Source organism: Idiotropiscis lumnitzeri, chromosome 13 (genome assembly GCF_059441095.1).
Source record: "Idiotropiscis lumnitzeri isolate Australia: NSW breed Sydney's pygmy pipehorse chromosome 13, RoL_Ilum_1.0, whole genome shotgun sequence".
Lineage (NCBI taxonomy): Eukaryota > Metazoa > Chordata > Actinopteri > Syngnathiformes > Syngnathidae > Idiotropiscis > Idiotropiscis lumnitzeri.
Window position 1 is genome coordinate 2,316,602 of NC_142403.1, and position 16,702 is coordinate 2,333,303.

General features: G+C 39.1%; 1 protein-coding gene across 1 annotated transcript; it reads left to right on the top strand.

Moving 5' to 3' along the window:
• The first annotated feature begins 1,133 nt into the window (after positions 1-1,133).
• LOC148324028 (mitochondrial adenyl nucleotide antiporter SLC25A24-like) lies at positions 1,134-16,697 on the top strand. Its single transcript, XM_088312361.1, has 10 exons — positions 1,134-1,631; positions 5,677-5,803; positions 5,902-5,989; positions 7,963-8,074; positions 11,746-11,904; positions 11,997-12,149; positions 12,737-12,844; positions 13,303-13,470; positions 13,559-13,709; positions 15,365-16,697. Exons 1-10 carry the CDS (start codon positions 1,452-1,454, stop codon positions 15,544-15,546), a joined length of 1,428 nt encoding a protein of 475 aa, XP_088168487.1. The 5' UTR covers positions 1,134-1,451; the 3' UTR covers positions 15,547-16,697.
• The last annotated feature ends 5 nt before the right edge of the window (positions 16,698-16,702 follow it).

A 16,702-nucleotide genomic window follows, 5' to 3' on the forward strand; every position in this document is an offset into this window, starting at 1 on the left:
CTACTGAAAGTGCCAAAATTAGATAAATAAATACACCATGAAATGTTTATTTAAAATTGTCATTAATTAATTAAATGTTTCATTTATAACGAGGGGTTGGGGTGCCGCCAGGGGTAACCCCACGGGGGGCCATCTCCCGCGGGAGCCGCCTGGTCCCCGTGCCCGCCCCGCCAGTGGACGAGTAGGGTTGCCGCCCAGGGTAACCCCACGGGAGGCCGTCTCCCGCGGGCGCCGCCCGGTCCCCGCGCCTGCCCCCCATCGCCCAGTCCAGGTTCCCAGCCCAGACACGAGGGCGGCACAGTGGCCTGACTGGTTAGCACGATGGCCTCACAGTGAGAGACGTGGGTTCAATCCCAGCACCGGCCTTGCTGTGTGGAGTTTGCATGTTCTCCCCGTGCCTCCTTGGGCTTCCTCTGGGTACTCCGGTTTCCTTCCACATCCCCCAAAAAAAACCATGCATGGCAGGTCGATTGAACACTCTAAATTGCCCCTATGAGTGTGAGCGTGAATGGTTGTTCGTATCCGTGTGCCCTGCATTTGGCTGGCAACCAGTTCAGGGTGTCTCCCGCCTACTGCATGAAGATAGCTGGGATAGGCTCCAAGCACCCGTAAACACTAACCATCACTAATGGTGTAATGGTACACTCGCCTGAGTTGTGTGCGGGCAGCGAGGGTTCAGTGACTGTGTTTATGTCTGCCCTGTGACTGGCTGTCGACCAGTACAGGGTGAAGTGTGCCTTTCGCTCGTCATCTGGGATAGGCTCCAGCACCCTCTCGAGACCCTGTACACTGGATAAGTGGTGTGGATAATGACATGACACTGACCATGAAATAATTAATTAAATACAGAAATAATTATACATATTTTTTAGATATTATCATTGGTGATGCAATTAATAAGTGACACGTGCATTTATTTAATTCCATATTTAATTAATAAATTAAATATTTAATTGATTACTCTTACTTAATTAATTAATGGGCCATTTATGTATTTATATTTAACTCCATATATAATGACAGAATGAAACAATTAATGAATGACAATTTTAGTTAAACATTTCAAGGTGTATTTATTTATTTAATGTTGGCGCTTTCAGTCCTCCATACCCACTCAGCAGTACGTAAGGCGGTCGAGCTCCCGCTGAAGGGTGTGTCTCTCTGTCTCTGGTGCGGGTACGCGCACTAAAAAGAGGAGGTCTCTAACTCAGTCGAGTGTGTTCGTGTGTTCAAGTCTGTCTACTACCTCTATAACACACGCTCTTTCCTAAAAACAAAAATTGTATCATCTACTTAATGCAAACATCTCTCAGTCGACCTGAGCTGCCTTTGTTTCGACGCGTGACATTGCGGAAATCCATCAGAACTTAAGGAACCGAAACCAGAAACGGCGACCGCTGGAGTGTATTTGCTACCATAGCTGGAGATTGTTTCCGTTCCTCGAGCAAATCATGTATCAAGTAGTTAGGAAAATGTTTTTTACGGACTGCCACTGCGCAGCGGATGCGACCAAAACCTACGAGGAGTTGTTCGCCAAACTCGACACAAACAAGGATGGAAAAGTGGACGTGTCGGAACTGAAGGCGGGCCTGGCCGCAATGGGCATACGCACCGGGAAAGGAGCGGCTCAGGTAACTGGATAACCTGTCATAAATAATTCTACCAAAGTTGCTCATTACAGTACTCCTTGACTATAGTCGCAGAGGGGATATTATACTTGGAGAGTGTCCTCGGTAACTTTGCGTGACCGTATCGGAGCCACTCAGTACTTATGGAGAACTTCAACCCAGTTTCTTCATGCAGAGTATAAATGTCCTGATAAAGTCACTGAAAATATATTACGACTAATTATAAAATATATTTTAACTTGAGTCTAACAGAGATGTTCGCTATACGACGAAGTACTGCTCCTAAAGCCACGGATGTATACTTATGTCGAGTGCGCCGTCGTCTCTCACAAACATATTCCACCGCAGTCTGAAATACTGTAAATATTTGGATCGAAAACACTTGGAAGACATATCAAACAATCAAATGAACATACCATGAAGACCGGTGAACCCTGCTGACTCCTTGGTAGCTAGCTGTAGCAGGCAGGGACGGCTCCAGGATATGTTTTAATGGGGCAGACCGATACAATACATAGAGAGGCTGAGAAAATAATTTATAAATATATTTTAGAATATCGAATAAAATTCTGGAGGTGCTTAACTGGGCTACACAATTTCTATAGCTCCCCGCCACCCCAAGCCACCACCCTAATGTCAAAAATGTCCTTGTTTAAAAACAACAATTTACAATAAACGCATTTGAACATATTCTTCCTTTTAGAAAACTAAACAAACATGCAAAGTCAGCCATGATGCTGCTAGACATTAATCGAAAACAATCAAATTAAAAACACGAAGCACAGTGGTAATTGAGCATGTGACAATGTACTGTATTCTTTCACCATGCTCTGATTGTCGCCTCTATAGATGAGGATGTAAACAAGGGCATCCTGTAGTTTAGCTGTATTGTGCGATCCCGCACAGGATCAAATTAAAAATGCATCTCTACCTTGAGAAAAAACAAAGATACAGAATCTTTAAAACACCAAATTTTAACTTTAAGCGGCTGTAACTTTAATGGCATCCAGTATTCAAAGCAGAATAAAACGGCATAGACCAGCATGCTTTGTGTTTTGGTGCTGTTGGAAGGCCAGCAGTAAAACAAAATAGCCAAAATTCGAATCGCCGAACCTTCAGCCATTGGGAAACCCACTGACCCACAGCCATGCAGCAGAGCCAGCCAGGTGGTGGGGCCCTGCAAGGAGTTGGTTGATAGCTGGTGACCAGCTGGAGTCTTGCTCATGTCATTAGCTACCAGCAGGGCAACAATAGCATGTTGCTCTTGTTGAGTGGCTGGAATGTATTTAGAGCCGTATAACATTAACAGTAGAGGTGTATTACAGTCAGGACAGGTCGCCAGTCAATTGCAGGCCATATGTTTGGTTTCATGTCGACATTCAACACCACCCTGTTTACAAGGACTGTGAGATGCACTATTTCAAGGAAATATACCGTAATTGACTACAAAATATGCCTGATTAAAACCTGCAACAGATACATTTAGCCATAAAAACAAATTTATCCATACATTGGCAGCGGATTTATAAAGACGGGTCCCCACATTATCCGCTTTATTCCTACGCCCCACGCAATAAATGGCGTCCGTCCATCCATCCATCCATCCATCCATCCATCCATCCATCCATCCACCCACCCACCCATCCATCCATCCATCCATCCATCCACCCACCCATCCATCCATCCATCCATCCATCCATCCATCCATCCATCCATCCATCCAGTCAGGGCAGCAGCCCAAGCAAGGAGACATGGAAATCCCTCCATCCACCTCCACCAGCTCCACCAGTTGGACTTAGCCTCCCTAGGCTTTCTACGAGTTATAAGATGCTTTCACGGTGTGCATCAAAGTTTCACAGATTTTCCATGACTCATTGGCTTTTGTGTAAGGTAACAATGTGGGAACAGAGTTTGAACTCAACCCGTCGTCAGATGGTTTTGATTGAAATACCTTTTAACTCCTGCCAATCCCCCAATGCTGCAAATTCAACAATTTTATATGATCAGTTCTTTATCTCTACAAACTATAAAATGTCTTTAAACACCGCAGTGCATAAAAAGTGCATTTTTAACAAAATTGTAAAAAAAATCATTGGGTGTATTATTTTTTTAAACATTCAAATTATTCTCTAACAATTGTTGACTTAAGTTATGTTGGGTTACACTTGCTTAGACTTAAAAATCTGAGAAAAAACATAATTTGCACAATAATCTTGAACACAATGTAAATATGCTTGATTTCGATTGGGTCTCTGTCCTCCTTAATTTGACATGGAAAACAGCTTTACTCCAATTGGTTGGTTTCCTGCAATGTGGGTTAGTGTTATTATCATTTTTTTTTATTATCATCATTGTTTTGGCTCAAATGAGATTTAATGGGCCAACGGTGGATTTATACCAGGCAACAGAACACCTTGAGTAAAATTGGTACTGCATGAAATCCTTAATTGAATTCAAAATTAAGTGAAGTGAAAATGAAGTGAATGGAATCGAATCGGGCCCATGTGAATCAAGTCGATTTTGGAAATTTGAATCGATTCCCAGCCTTTGCATATACAGTACTGTATGTATGTAAAATTAAATCATAACATGCAATGAGAGACGTCACACTTATCAATATAGATTTATCAAACACTGTTCGATCAGCAACATTTAGGCAGCTAACACGTGCTTCCTGTTTGTGCTCTTTTTTGACGGATGTGAACTTCATGATCAACAGACTAATCTTAACCGCTTGCTTGCATGCAATGAATTACATTGTCATTATTTTAATTACTAGCCAATGAAGTGCACCACCGAATGAACTTTGAAGAGTGTGCACAGCTACAGTTCGTCTCCGACTGCTGCACATGCACAAATTATGTGACCTAAACTCATGCGAGCATATTCCACAAATGCATACAAATTACTGTATTTTCCGGGATATGAAGCGCTACTTTTTTCCTACATTTTGAATCGTGCGGCTAATACAACGGTGCGGCTTTTCTGAGGATTTTTCTTTCACCGGTAGGGGCGCTCGATAGTTCAGAAAATATGCTTGATAAATCTTGATTTTTTTTTCTCTTGGGTTTGTTCTGTATTAATTAGCAAAGTAGTTGCCATGTTAAAAGGCAATGTTTTAACAATCTGTTTATGTACCTTTATGTGCATTCACAGTACAAAATCGTTCTGTACATGCAGTAAACAACAAATGTTTTTCAACATGGAAAACCGCAACTTGTAGCCTGGTGGGGCTTGTATATAATCCCCCCCCCCCAAAAAAGTTGTAGTGGCTTATGTACAGGTGCGCTTTATAGTCAATTATTAAAAGACCGCAATAAAAATTATTAACATAAATATCTGAAAGAATAAAGCACTTTTGACCTTTTCTACAGGATTAGCAGTTTTTCTCATGTCATTAGGGCTACACAACGGCAGTTAGAGAAGTGGCATTCCCAGCATGCAGATAGTTTTCTGAGAACTACTCATGGGCGCTTTCTGCAAAGAACAAACAAACAAAAAAAAAACCTTACCGTTCAATACAGTGCTCACCGAACTGTGACTACTCAATGATTCATTAGATATATGTATTGTTAAACCCGTAATATATGCGTACACATTTTTTGTTGTTAAAAGTGTTTCTCCAAAAATTAAGTGATGCCTCAACTCCTCTGAGTCTGGCAGCTGATACAAAGTTTTAGATGCGTTGTGTTGTCACCATCAGTCATTTTTGCGACTTGAGTGGGCATGTAGCAAATGAAACTTAAATAGAGAATGAGTCATCATCCTTCATCACAATGATGCTGAATTTGAATCTGAGAGTTTTGGAAGCCTTTTTCCTTTTATTGGCATTTGCAGCCAATCCACAAAATGCAACACTTAAACAGCCTAATTTTAATTTTATGCATAATACAATGAAAGCTGTGGAAAAATTGGATTATAATGGAAATACACCTTTTAAGGTGATTGAGGTGATTATTTAGCTGTCAAAGTAGGATAATATTTGATGACAGTGAAACGTAATTGATAAATACTGCTTTGTACCAATAATATTTTCTGTTCCTTGAAGAAAATCGTTTTGTCCGGAGACCAAGACCAAGATGATGGACTTGACTTCAACGAATTCTCCAAGTACCTGAAGGAACATGAGAAGAAGTTACAACTAACCTTCAAGAGTTTAGACAAAAACAACGACGGTAAGGTGAATGTTTTCTGCTGACAAGGATTATCAGAGGTCAGGAAAAACACCATGATTTGGCTGAAGGGGTTCCTTTTTTTCTTTTTTTTTCAACAGGTCAAATAGACTTCATGGAGATCAAGCAGTCGCTCGCAGAGCTTGGGATGGACATCGGCAAGGAGGAAGCAGAGAAAATACTTCAGAGGTATTTTAGTCCTCCAGACTAATCTCATGGTGATGCTGGACACTGCATGGTTCAAGTGGCACAAATCTGCTCTCCAGTGGAATAATTCAGATAGCATCAGGGCACCGTTTAAAAAAAAAAAAAAAAAGAATAAATAAAATGTAATTGCTTATGCTCAAATTACAGTTGGAAAGTTCGGTGTGCACTTGTATTTTTATTGTACCCAGCAGAAAAAGTAAAATCACAGTTAAAAAGTTTGTTGATTGTCACGTTCAGGCGTCCAAGCGATCCAGCGGCTGCATGAAACCGCTCGTCGAGAACACCAGACAGGTTCATATTGAGCTGGGGGAAACCCTGCATACTAAATCATTGTGGAATTATCGTGTCATTTTGTGTGCGTGACTGTAGTTTGGAATGATAATGTAATCATTGCAGGGTAAAACTGCATTCTTGTGGTTTTGTTGAGTTGACTACAGTGATTGCAAAACAAGTCAAACCACGTTGCTTGCTGTGAATCAGTAAAACAAAGCCCCTGTGAAATGTGCATAAAGTTATGAATAGATGAAACAATGCAATGTGAAGAAACAAATGAAAAGTATTACTACCCTCAGTGACGGAACAGTAAGTTCGTGCAAATTGTGCAATATTAGTATTCAGGCAATGCAGCACCTTCCTACCGGTGTGTCTACTTCGAAATTGTCCAAGATTAAGCACTGCCACAAAAGATTATTTTGGTAGTCAACTAAAGACCAACAGTAATCGCGATGAGTCGACTAATCAGATCATATGTAAATTGTGGCGTGTAGCATCAGCCACCAGCTGCTCTTATATAACCATCATTATTTTATATCTTGAATGTTTAAGGTACTCTGTGTACAAATAAAAAAGATGATAATGCTGTGGCTTATGATTTTTATCTGTAATTGTTTAGTGCATTTTAAAATGGAACAAAAACTATACACTATGCAGAGTTGCATTAATACAATGAAACTATCTATGAAGAAAAAAAAACAAACAAACTTGAAAACAAATTTCACTCTTCTTTGGCACCAAGCTTTTTGTTCAAATATAAGAGGTTGTGAAATCAGAGTACAGTAGTAAATGAGGAAAATGCACTGTGCTAAAGAAAACTAAAATAAACATTTGTATTGGTTTTTCTATTTCGTTTTTATTTAAACGTTATCCAAAGGTTTTGCTTTTCTTTGCTAGTATGCACAATTTATTAGTAGTTAATTGAGTCATGCTGCCATGAAAGGGCGGTTTGCATCTAAGTGCTTGTGAGTGAAATGTGCTGTAACTTTAGGACTTGCTAGCAATACAATACAATACAACTTCACATAGCGCATTTCACAACAGCTGGAGCTTTAACAAAGCACTTTCCACCAGGTAGCCATGACACTTTTTACCCCAAATCCTTCTGTTTTCATGCATATTACCTAGTTTAACATTGCATCGCATGTGCATCCTAGGTAGGCATACAGCCAGACGAGGCTGTTTCAAGAGAAAAGCAATGCGCCATATAAATAAATATATAATAAACGACTCGTTGACTACTTAAATTAATTTTCAACGATTTGAATCGTTGACGTTGTCGTGAATAGTCGACTAATCTTGGCAGCCCTAGCTAACATAACTTACTATTTATCTGTTTCCAAGTGAATGACGCAAGGATGAGTAAGGAGGGGGAAAAGAATGGTACAGAACAAAAAATTAAACATTCATTTTCAACACCGTTATATTGCATTGTTTAGGCACAATTTGATTCATTATATCATCGCTATTCATCCTTCACACAGCCACTAGAAACAGAAATGCAATTCAGTCCAACTGCAGGCGAACGAGAGCGCATGTTTTCAGGTCAATTTGGCTGGCGCTCATGGGAAATGTGGTCGACTGAGGAAAAACACTACCACTTTTGTCCATATGGTGCCGCCATAATGAACAAACACTGAAAGTGCCCTTTAAGTCGCAATGACTTGTGTCTTTTTGTACAGTATTGATGGAGATGGCACCATGACTGTGGACTGGAATGAATGGAGGGAACATTTCCTGATGACCACAGCTACCAACCTTGAGGAGATTGTCCGATACTGGAAACATACTACGGTATGTGGGAATCCTGTGACCAAATCAAATTGCAGCTTGACGACACTGTCCAAACAACCCAAAAAAGTATTTCATTTTTTCCCAAAAATGTAAAAGAAAAAGATTTTATCACGAATTTAGTGTCATATAAAACAATATAATCCAAACATAAAATAAAGACTGAATACCTCACGAATTGAATATTATTAGAGTCATATTTGCAAAGAAGAGGTGTTCTCCCAAGAAAATAGTAGGGAACTATACAGAAAACTAAGTAAGCACCGTTTCTTCATTATTTTCAAACAAGAAAGCTGCAGTAATATGTTCCAAAATGAATGCAGGACATGCTCCAATATTTAACAGACATGACGGAAATACAAATTTTTGCATTATTTCAAAATAGTTTCTAATCAGTGATGAGGGCAGTCCTCAAATATGAGGGAAGGCCCCACTAGGGTGAAGCAAGCTATGATGCCAAGGGGGCCAGAGCTGCAGGTTATTTGTTTATTTTATTTTATTTTTTTGCAACAACCATGCACACATACGGTAGATGATTATGGATAAAAATAATCATGATTATTTTGATTGAGACTGAAATTATGATTATGCATTTATTTTAAAACTCAGTATTCAATTACTAAAACTCAACTACTCAAATCTATCATCACAGCTTTGTTGACTACAAAACAAACTTGCACATATGTATAAAAAAAAAAGCCTCTTGCATTTTCAAACCACAACCTCAATGCCTTTGATGCTTTGCATCTTTTACACACTTAGGAGCCTTGAGTAAGCAATACCCTTATCTCTTTATCCTATTTATTTTATCTTGTGTTATTTTCACAAATCTTGGGATTTACTGGTTTTACCTTGGAGCTCTGGGATTGTTTCCTTGAATTTCGGGGAAAGGAAAATTCCTTGAATCCTTGAAAATGCAACTTTAAATAGAAGGACAATGAGAAAATGAATTAGTAAGAAAGTATAATAAGAATATAATAGCAATTGAAAAAAAAGAATAAAAACAAGTTATGGCGTCTTCGGGGCAAAGTCGTGCCATGAATTGGATGGAGTACAGAGAATGAGGACAGAAGAATATTGTGATTGAACTCTATTAATATAACTCCATTTTCACAGATTGGGAATAATCTCTGCCTTTGATTCTTGTTACCTCTTACCTGTGTGTGTGTGTGCGCGCACGTGTGTATTTCCACAGATATAATAAAAAATATTTAACAGGGATGAAAAGAAAGGAGGTAAGACACTAAAAACAATGTTAATAAAGTAATTCTTTTTTGGAAGTTATTCTACAGTTCTTTTTTCTTATCTTTGATGTTATTGTCCGAGGCCAGTGCGTCAGTCTCTCATTCGCCAGCGTTCGGGCCACCTGGCCGTCATTGTCAGTCTGTCATTATTTCAAGCCGAACTAAACCCTAACCGTCAGTCCGTCATCGTTACTTTAACTGCAAATCTGTCATCGCTAAATTACAGTTTATCACCACTATTTTTCGGACTGTCAGTAAATCTTTTTTTTAACAGTCGCTAAATTACAGTTTGTCATAGAACAGGTACTGTCGCTATTTATGTTAACTTTCGTGAGTGACATTCCAAATGATTTGCATCTTGCGCACCTTTAAAAAACAAAACAAAACATTTTAGTCCAACAGATGAAAAAATCCAATTTGATTAAAATGTGAAATGGAGTTCACTCATAAAGAGTTTTACAAATCCTCACACACTTATTGGCGCACTTAATCTATTGAACTGTAAAGTGCCCTGTGTGTAAGTCACCAGCATTCAGTATGCTGGTCTGTTGTCATCTGTTGCATGCCTGAAACACAGCCAGGTCTGGTCAATGGTTAAGCTCTGCGGTTGGCTGCCATTCCTCAATGACTTTAAATAAAAGTCAGGTTGCTAAACTTGGGAGAGATCAGCTAATTTAAGTCTGCACTGAGGGATTAGGTTGTCAAGGGGATTCGGACAGAACAAGAGAGAGGAAGTGAGTCTAGATTGGGATGGGGCAAAGGAGAATGTGTTGAGACTGAAGCATAGGTTGGCACATCGTCACAAGTGAGTGGGAGACGATGAGAGTCGCTATTTCTTTCTTTTGAAAGTACTGGGAACCTAATTTTAGTGGCATAAAGGATCCAAACCGTTTTTTCAGAGGGATACTCTCCATTACTAAAACCAAGAACTGCGAATCAGCATTTTTTTTCATTTATTTACCATTTGAGATAACAATGGCTCTGCTGCAGCCTCGGCAGCAGCAGCAGCATCCACAACAGAGGAAAAATTTTTTTCTAGACTTTGAAGATGAAGGGGCGATTTTTGAGCTGGAAGTCGATATGGTAGGTTCTTCAAGTTGACATACCTGTCACTGTGATTTGACCTGCATGTTTCATCATTGTATGACTTTGCTTGGAAATTGCAAATAAAAAACACATTACAAGTGGTTGTGGTATGTAATCAATTAGTGTTTTTGTGCTGCTCCTATTTTTTAAAAATGTAAAATCATTGAAAGCTACATCAAGAAAGTGTTCACATATCCTTGATTCTTTTTTCCTTCCTGCAAGAAAAACTAGTTTAAACAAGAACACAAACCTGTACATGTGATCAGAAAGCAATTTGAATGTGGCTTCCTCGTCGTTCCCTTAATTTAAATGAACTAAACTTGCACTGATGCTTGACTCGTTTATGCCTTTTTGCCGTATTTTACCAAAAAGTATTTCTTATTTTTCAGTTCTCTCATTTAGGAAACTGGACCACATCACACGTGTCCTCAAATCACTACACTGGCTTCCAGTGTGTCATAACATTGATAGATGTTAAAATCTTGCTGCTGGTCCATAATTCTCTAAATGGTCTTGGACCAAAATGTATGCAAGATGTACTAGTACCCTACAAAGCATCCAGACCTCTTGGGCTGTCTGGGAGGGGTCTCTTATGCGTTTCCATTTAGTTACTGTGTTCCTCACCTGTGGAACAAACTCCTTGAACGCCCGATGTCTCGCTCAAACTGTCACTTCATTTAAATCGGGTCTGAAAACCTTATTGTTTACTGCAGCATTGTCATGAATGGATCCTTTATATTCTTGTTTGAATACCCATTTGCACTTTTAATTGATCGAGCTGATACTTGGTCCTAATCATTTTAATCTAGTTATTTTATATTTCATTGTGATTTTTGTCCCAACATTTTGTTTCTCTTTTTGTAATGCATTTCATGTTTTAAGCATTTTGAATAGTCTTTTGGATGAAATGTGATACAAATAAACCTGCTTTGCCTTAATGAGGACAGTAAACATATAAACATCTGCAGGGTGTTACAAAGTTCGACACCACTGCAAACAACAAGCACAATAATAAACATACTGTTAAATTAATGCCTCTTTGACCCTGTCAAGCATTACCATCTTCATATAATCCTATATTCTTTATAAAACTCTTGTTTGGACAAGAGCTGCATGAAGAGCGCAAGCGTTCAGTATGTAGTTTAAAAATATCTGTCTGCCTCACATAACATTCTCTTTTATGTTTTAATAAACAAATGTTACCCATGGTGTTGAAAATAGTAGCAAATATGTCAATTTTAAATGTACTGTCTGAGTTTCTACTATTACATTTGCTGATTCTGTTGAAAAAAAAATTAAATAAGTTTTATTATTAAACGATATATACAAATGCATTCTATCCAGGTACTGGACATAGGTGACAGCCTCACCATCCCAGACGAGTTTACAGAAGAGGAGAAGACCACAGGTTTATGGTGGAAACAGCTGTCTGCGGGAGCCATGGCAGGGGCAGTGTCCCGTACAGGTACTGCTCCCCTGGACAGGATGAAGGTCTTCATGCAGGTGCGTCCTCCTATATTTTATGAACACTTCATTTTATTTTTAGATAGCCTTTTTCACCACCGTGAAATATCTCAATGACTCTTAATTTACAGGTCCATGCTTCCAAGAGTAACAAAATCAACCTGGTCAATGGTTTCAAGCAAATGTTGAAAGAAGGAGGCTTGAAATCTTTATGGCGAGGAAATGGTATTAATGTACTAAAGATCGCCCCAGAAACCGCCATTAAATTCATGGCCTATGAGAAGGTAATGAATTAATCAGTCTATAGTTTTTTTTCAGTTGTGTTTGAGTGTAAGCGAGTGAGTCTTGTGCTTGAAGCAGAATAAAACAATCGAGACATGGTTGAGGCATGCTGGCTTGGCCCTCAGCAAGTGTTTCAGTTTCTCATATGGCCCGATTTGCAAAATTAATGGCACATCAATGGACAAAAAAAAAGGTGCAACTTGTTACATAAGCAGGGTCATGGTAAAAGGACCTTTGCTCAAAAAAAAAAAAATGTCTCAAAAGTGTCAACACTGTAAAAAACAGTATTCGATCAGATTTTCTCTATTGCAAACATTTCAGACTAAAATAATTTCCATACGCAATTCAGACTGTTAGTTGCATATAGAATCACTAACACCAAATAATCTAGCGAACTAAGAACAGACACCGATGTTTCCAAGAATTTACAGCACTAATGTTGTCTTTGATCAGTGACAAATTAGTTTTTGGTGTTTTTGTTTTGTTTTTCTCACCATCTGTCCGCCCAACTATTTTTAAACTTGCTTTCTTTTAAAGGTTTTTATTTCGCTGATGTTTCCTCTCACTATCTTATACGCTGTCTCACTAGTATAAGAAGATGCTGTCCAGCGAACCAGGGAAGATCAAGACACATGAGCGGTTCATTGCCGGGTCGCTTGCTGGAGCAACAGCACAAACAGCCATCTACCCCATGGAGGTGCGCTCTTTAACATACATACAGTTTGTCATCTGCGTAACACCCATCTAGCAATTACAGGATGCGTCTGTATTCATGGGCCATTGTTAGTTGTTTACTATAGGTCTGATTATTTGGGTATGTGTGAATTTGAAAAAGGATTTTACAATTATGTACGGACTGCTGTAATGGTGTCACACACACATGGGACTGGATTTTAGAAACAGGTTGAATTTCTTCCTCCCACAACCCAGTGTTGGGAACAATCAACAGTATGTGCAAGTGCTGCTGTGACACAAACTGAATATAAAATACTTATTTCTTAAACTTCCAATTGAAAAATAACAATTGCTGTATCCTAACAGTCTCCACTTTGCTGCTGAGTCCTGTTTTGCTGAACAGGATGTTCACATACTCACAAGAAAAAGTGGGACACATAATGGATGTTTGGATGATAACTAAATCTTTTTTAAATTTAGGTAATGAAGACCAGGCTAACCCTGAGGAAGACAGGGCAATACTCAGGAATGTTTGACTGTGCCAAAAAAATCCTGAAAAGGGAAGGAGTTAAGGCATTCTACAAGGGCTATATTCCGAATATTCTGGGCATCATTCCATATGCTGGGATAGATCTGGCCATTTATGAGGTGAGCCACCACATCAGGCTTTGTTTTCGTCAAATATCATTAGACATGTCTGCACTATTATTACACATGCCTTTCTGATCGTCTCTAGAGCTTGAAGAACTTGTGGTTGTCCCGCTATGCCAAAGACACAGCCAACCCAGGTTTGCTTGTGCTGCTGGGCTGTGGAACCATCTCCAGTACTTGTGGCCAGCTGGCCAGTTACCCCTTGGCTCTGGTCCGCACCAGGATGCAGGCACAAGGTACAAACATCAAAGTAACATTCACTATTTGAGTTTTTTACGAGATTAGCATCGACCACATAGCATAATTGCCCAAGTTATGTTTTAGCGTTTATGGAAAACAAAACAAAACAAACAAAAAAAAAAAACACAATTTAAAAAAAAAAAATGAAATGTTTTAAAACTTGAATAGCTGGATAGATGAATGAATAAATCAATACATTTCTGGGGGAGCTCAACGGAGTGAGACAGATTTCTGACTAGGCTATATTCACCCCTTAGCCCAGGTGTAGCACCCCGCACGTTGGGGACTTATCAAAACCACAAATATGGCATAGGAGAAACTGCATGTAAGCTGCTCATTTCCTCATTCTCTCATAAGTGAGTTATGGAGAAGCATATCATTGTGATATTTTCAGTGGCGTAAGTAGAGATGTCCACATTATTTTTGGTACCAATTGATTGCTGTTTTTGGACATTATGTACAATGATTTTGAATGGACTAATTGTGTCCAGTTCCTCTGCTGACTCCTATCAAAGCATGGGAAGAGGGCGGGGCGGTGGTTATATAGCTGACTACTGATTTAAAAGGAGAATTTTGAGAGTAGTTAGGTATTTGCTGAGTTCTCTAAAACAAATTGATACAATTGAAAATCAGAAATCAGAAAGCCCTTTATTGTCATTGTACTCAGTGTGCAACGAGATTAGAGAGCTCCCCGCTCCAGTGCAATACAACAATAATTTAATTAAATATATAAATTAGATTGATTAAAGATTCAATAATTAAATAGAAAATAAATATGAAATTGGATAAATAAAAACACATTATGTCGCTGTTCTGCAAGGTAAGGGTAGTTGTGAGTGAGAGTTCAGCATGCAGGTGGCTCTCGGGATGAAACTGTTTTTCAGTCTGTTAGTCTTTGTTTTGATGCACCTGTAACGCCTGCCAGAGGGCAACAGGTCAAACAGGTGTGAGCTTGGGTGAGTATTGTCTTTGATCATATTGAGAGCCCTGCTGAGGCACCGGGTTGTGTAGCTATCCAACAGGGAGGTGAGAGGGCAGCCAATAATCTTCTGCGCTGTTTTGACCGTCCTCTGGAGCCTCACTCTGTCTGCCTCAGTGCAGCCGCCGTACCAAGTAGAGACACAGTAGGTCTGCAGGCTCTCGATGGACGAGTGGTAGAAGGCTAGCAGCAGCTTCTTGTCCAGGTTGAATTTCCTGAGGACCCTCAGGAAGTGCAGACGCTGATGTACCTTCTTTATCACTGCAGTGGTGTTGTGTGTCCAGGAGAGGTCATCTGAGATCTTCCAGGAACTTGAATGTGTGGACCCTCTCCACACACACGCAAGTTTTTTCCGGATAAAAAAAAAATCACATTTTTTAATGCGAAACTGGGCCATCACAGCCGCATGACCCATTTAAGAAATATGATCACACATAGTGTTCTTAGATTCAAATAGGTTTTGTGATTGGCCAAGGACATAGGAAGAAAGGCAGGATGATGCAGCAGCGGAAGTAGTGTAAACTTATGTAGTCATCACAATTTGGCCCAAAAATGACTTGGGCAGTTTTGCTATGTGGCTAACAATATGTAGTTTGCATGAGATACAGGTGCCAATTTACTTAGTTGTACTTTCATGGTACCTGTAATATTGTTTATCACTCCTCCTCTCAGCTTCTCTTGAGGGTGCTGAGCAGTTGCAGATGAACCAGATGGTGAAGAAGATTCTAGAGAAAGAAGGATTCTTTGGACTTTACCGTGGCATCTTGCCTAATTTCATGAAGGTGCTGCCAGCTGTCAGCATCAGCTATGTGGTTTATGAATATATGCGGTCAGGCTTGGGCATACAGAAGTAGGACAAACATAGCCTGATGTCATTTTCATGTCTGTCCTCAAACAAATCAGGAAACTATAAAATGCAAACATTGACTGTGTAAACCGAGGTGACATTTTGAAATTGCACTTTAACCCTGGCATCCTTGCTTTAGTGCAATCTATGTGAACAAACTGAATCCATAGTTGATTCACAATTGCCCCCCCCCAAACAGTACTTAAATTGTAAGCGAAAATGAATGCAATCCGTACAAATACATTAATGCAACTTTCTAATTTTGCGATTGCTATGCAAACACAGCGGATGAAATTATTTAGCTGACAGACAAAAGGTTTTTGAGCAAAGCAATCTGAATGAAAAAACGGAGGACACTAATTGAAGCATTGTTGCGTTGGCTTGACCTGTCTTGTGACTAATTAAAGATGTACAAGCGTTTTGACAGTAAATCAAATGACAAAGTTGGAATTAATTAATTGAAATAGAAGTGCTACCTATCTTTGGCTACTAAAACAAATGTGGGTGTAATGCATTTCCCTTTCATTCTGAAAACTATATCCACCTCTATTCACAGTCTATGGTTCTAAGGCACCTATTCACAAATAGGTATCAAAGATTGGAAAAACAAATACTGTATGACAATACGTTTCTCATCAAGATTTCTTCATATTTGCAAACTTTTTTTTAGAATTTTGGATTGTTATTACATTGTGGTTACAACTCATCCACAGTGTCACAACACAGTACTGGACAGCTTTCATTGACATGTAACATTTAAATATGTTGTTTACAAAAACACTTGGGGAAGTATATTTCCTTTTTTGTTGTTTGATTGTTGCATACACAACTTTAGGTGAGTAAGAGACCTATTTTGTCACCTCACAATAATAATGCCACTTATTTTCAAAAATTTGCCTCTTTCAATGATGGGAATTCCCTCTTCACACAGTTGTGTCCAAAAATACAGTTCAAAATAATATTTTTCAGCGTAACCTTCTCTAGTCCAGCATTTTTTCCAAGTGTACACTTTTTTTGTCATCAGCAATGAGGACTAAAATTATTGTAAGGTCATGTGCCTTATGTATTTTTTTTTTTTTTTTTTTTTACACATTTGCCTTTCTCTCCCTTATGCAATAGATGTTTGTGTTTACATAAATAAAGACATTTCAATACAAACACAG

What these genes read in the sequence shown, in the direction of transcription:
- LOC148324028 (XM_088312361.1), top strand. Translation starts at nt 1,452, where the DNA reads ATGTATCAAGTAGTTAGGAAAATGTTTTTTACGGACTGCCACTGCGCA. An exon ending in TTTAGACAAAAACAACGACG is followed by an intron (nt 5,804 to 5,901) that starts GTAAGGTGAATG and finishes TTTTTTCAACAG; the next exon opens with GTCAAATAGACTTCATGGAG. An exon ending in GATACTGGAAACATACTACG is followed by an intron (nt 8,075 to 11,745) that starts GTATGTGGGAAT and finishes CATTCTATCCAG; the next exon opens with GTACTGGACATAGGTGACAG.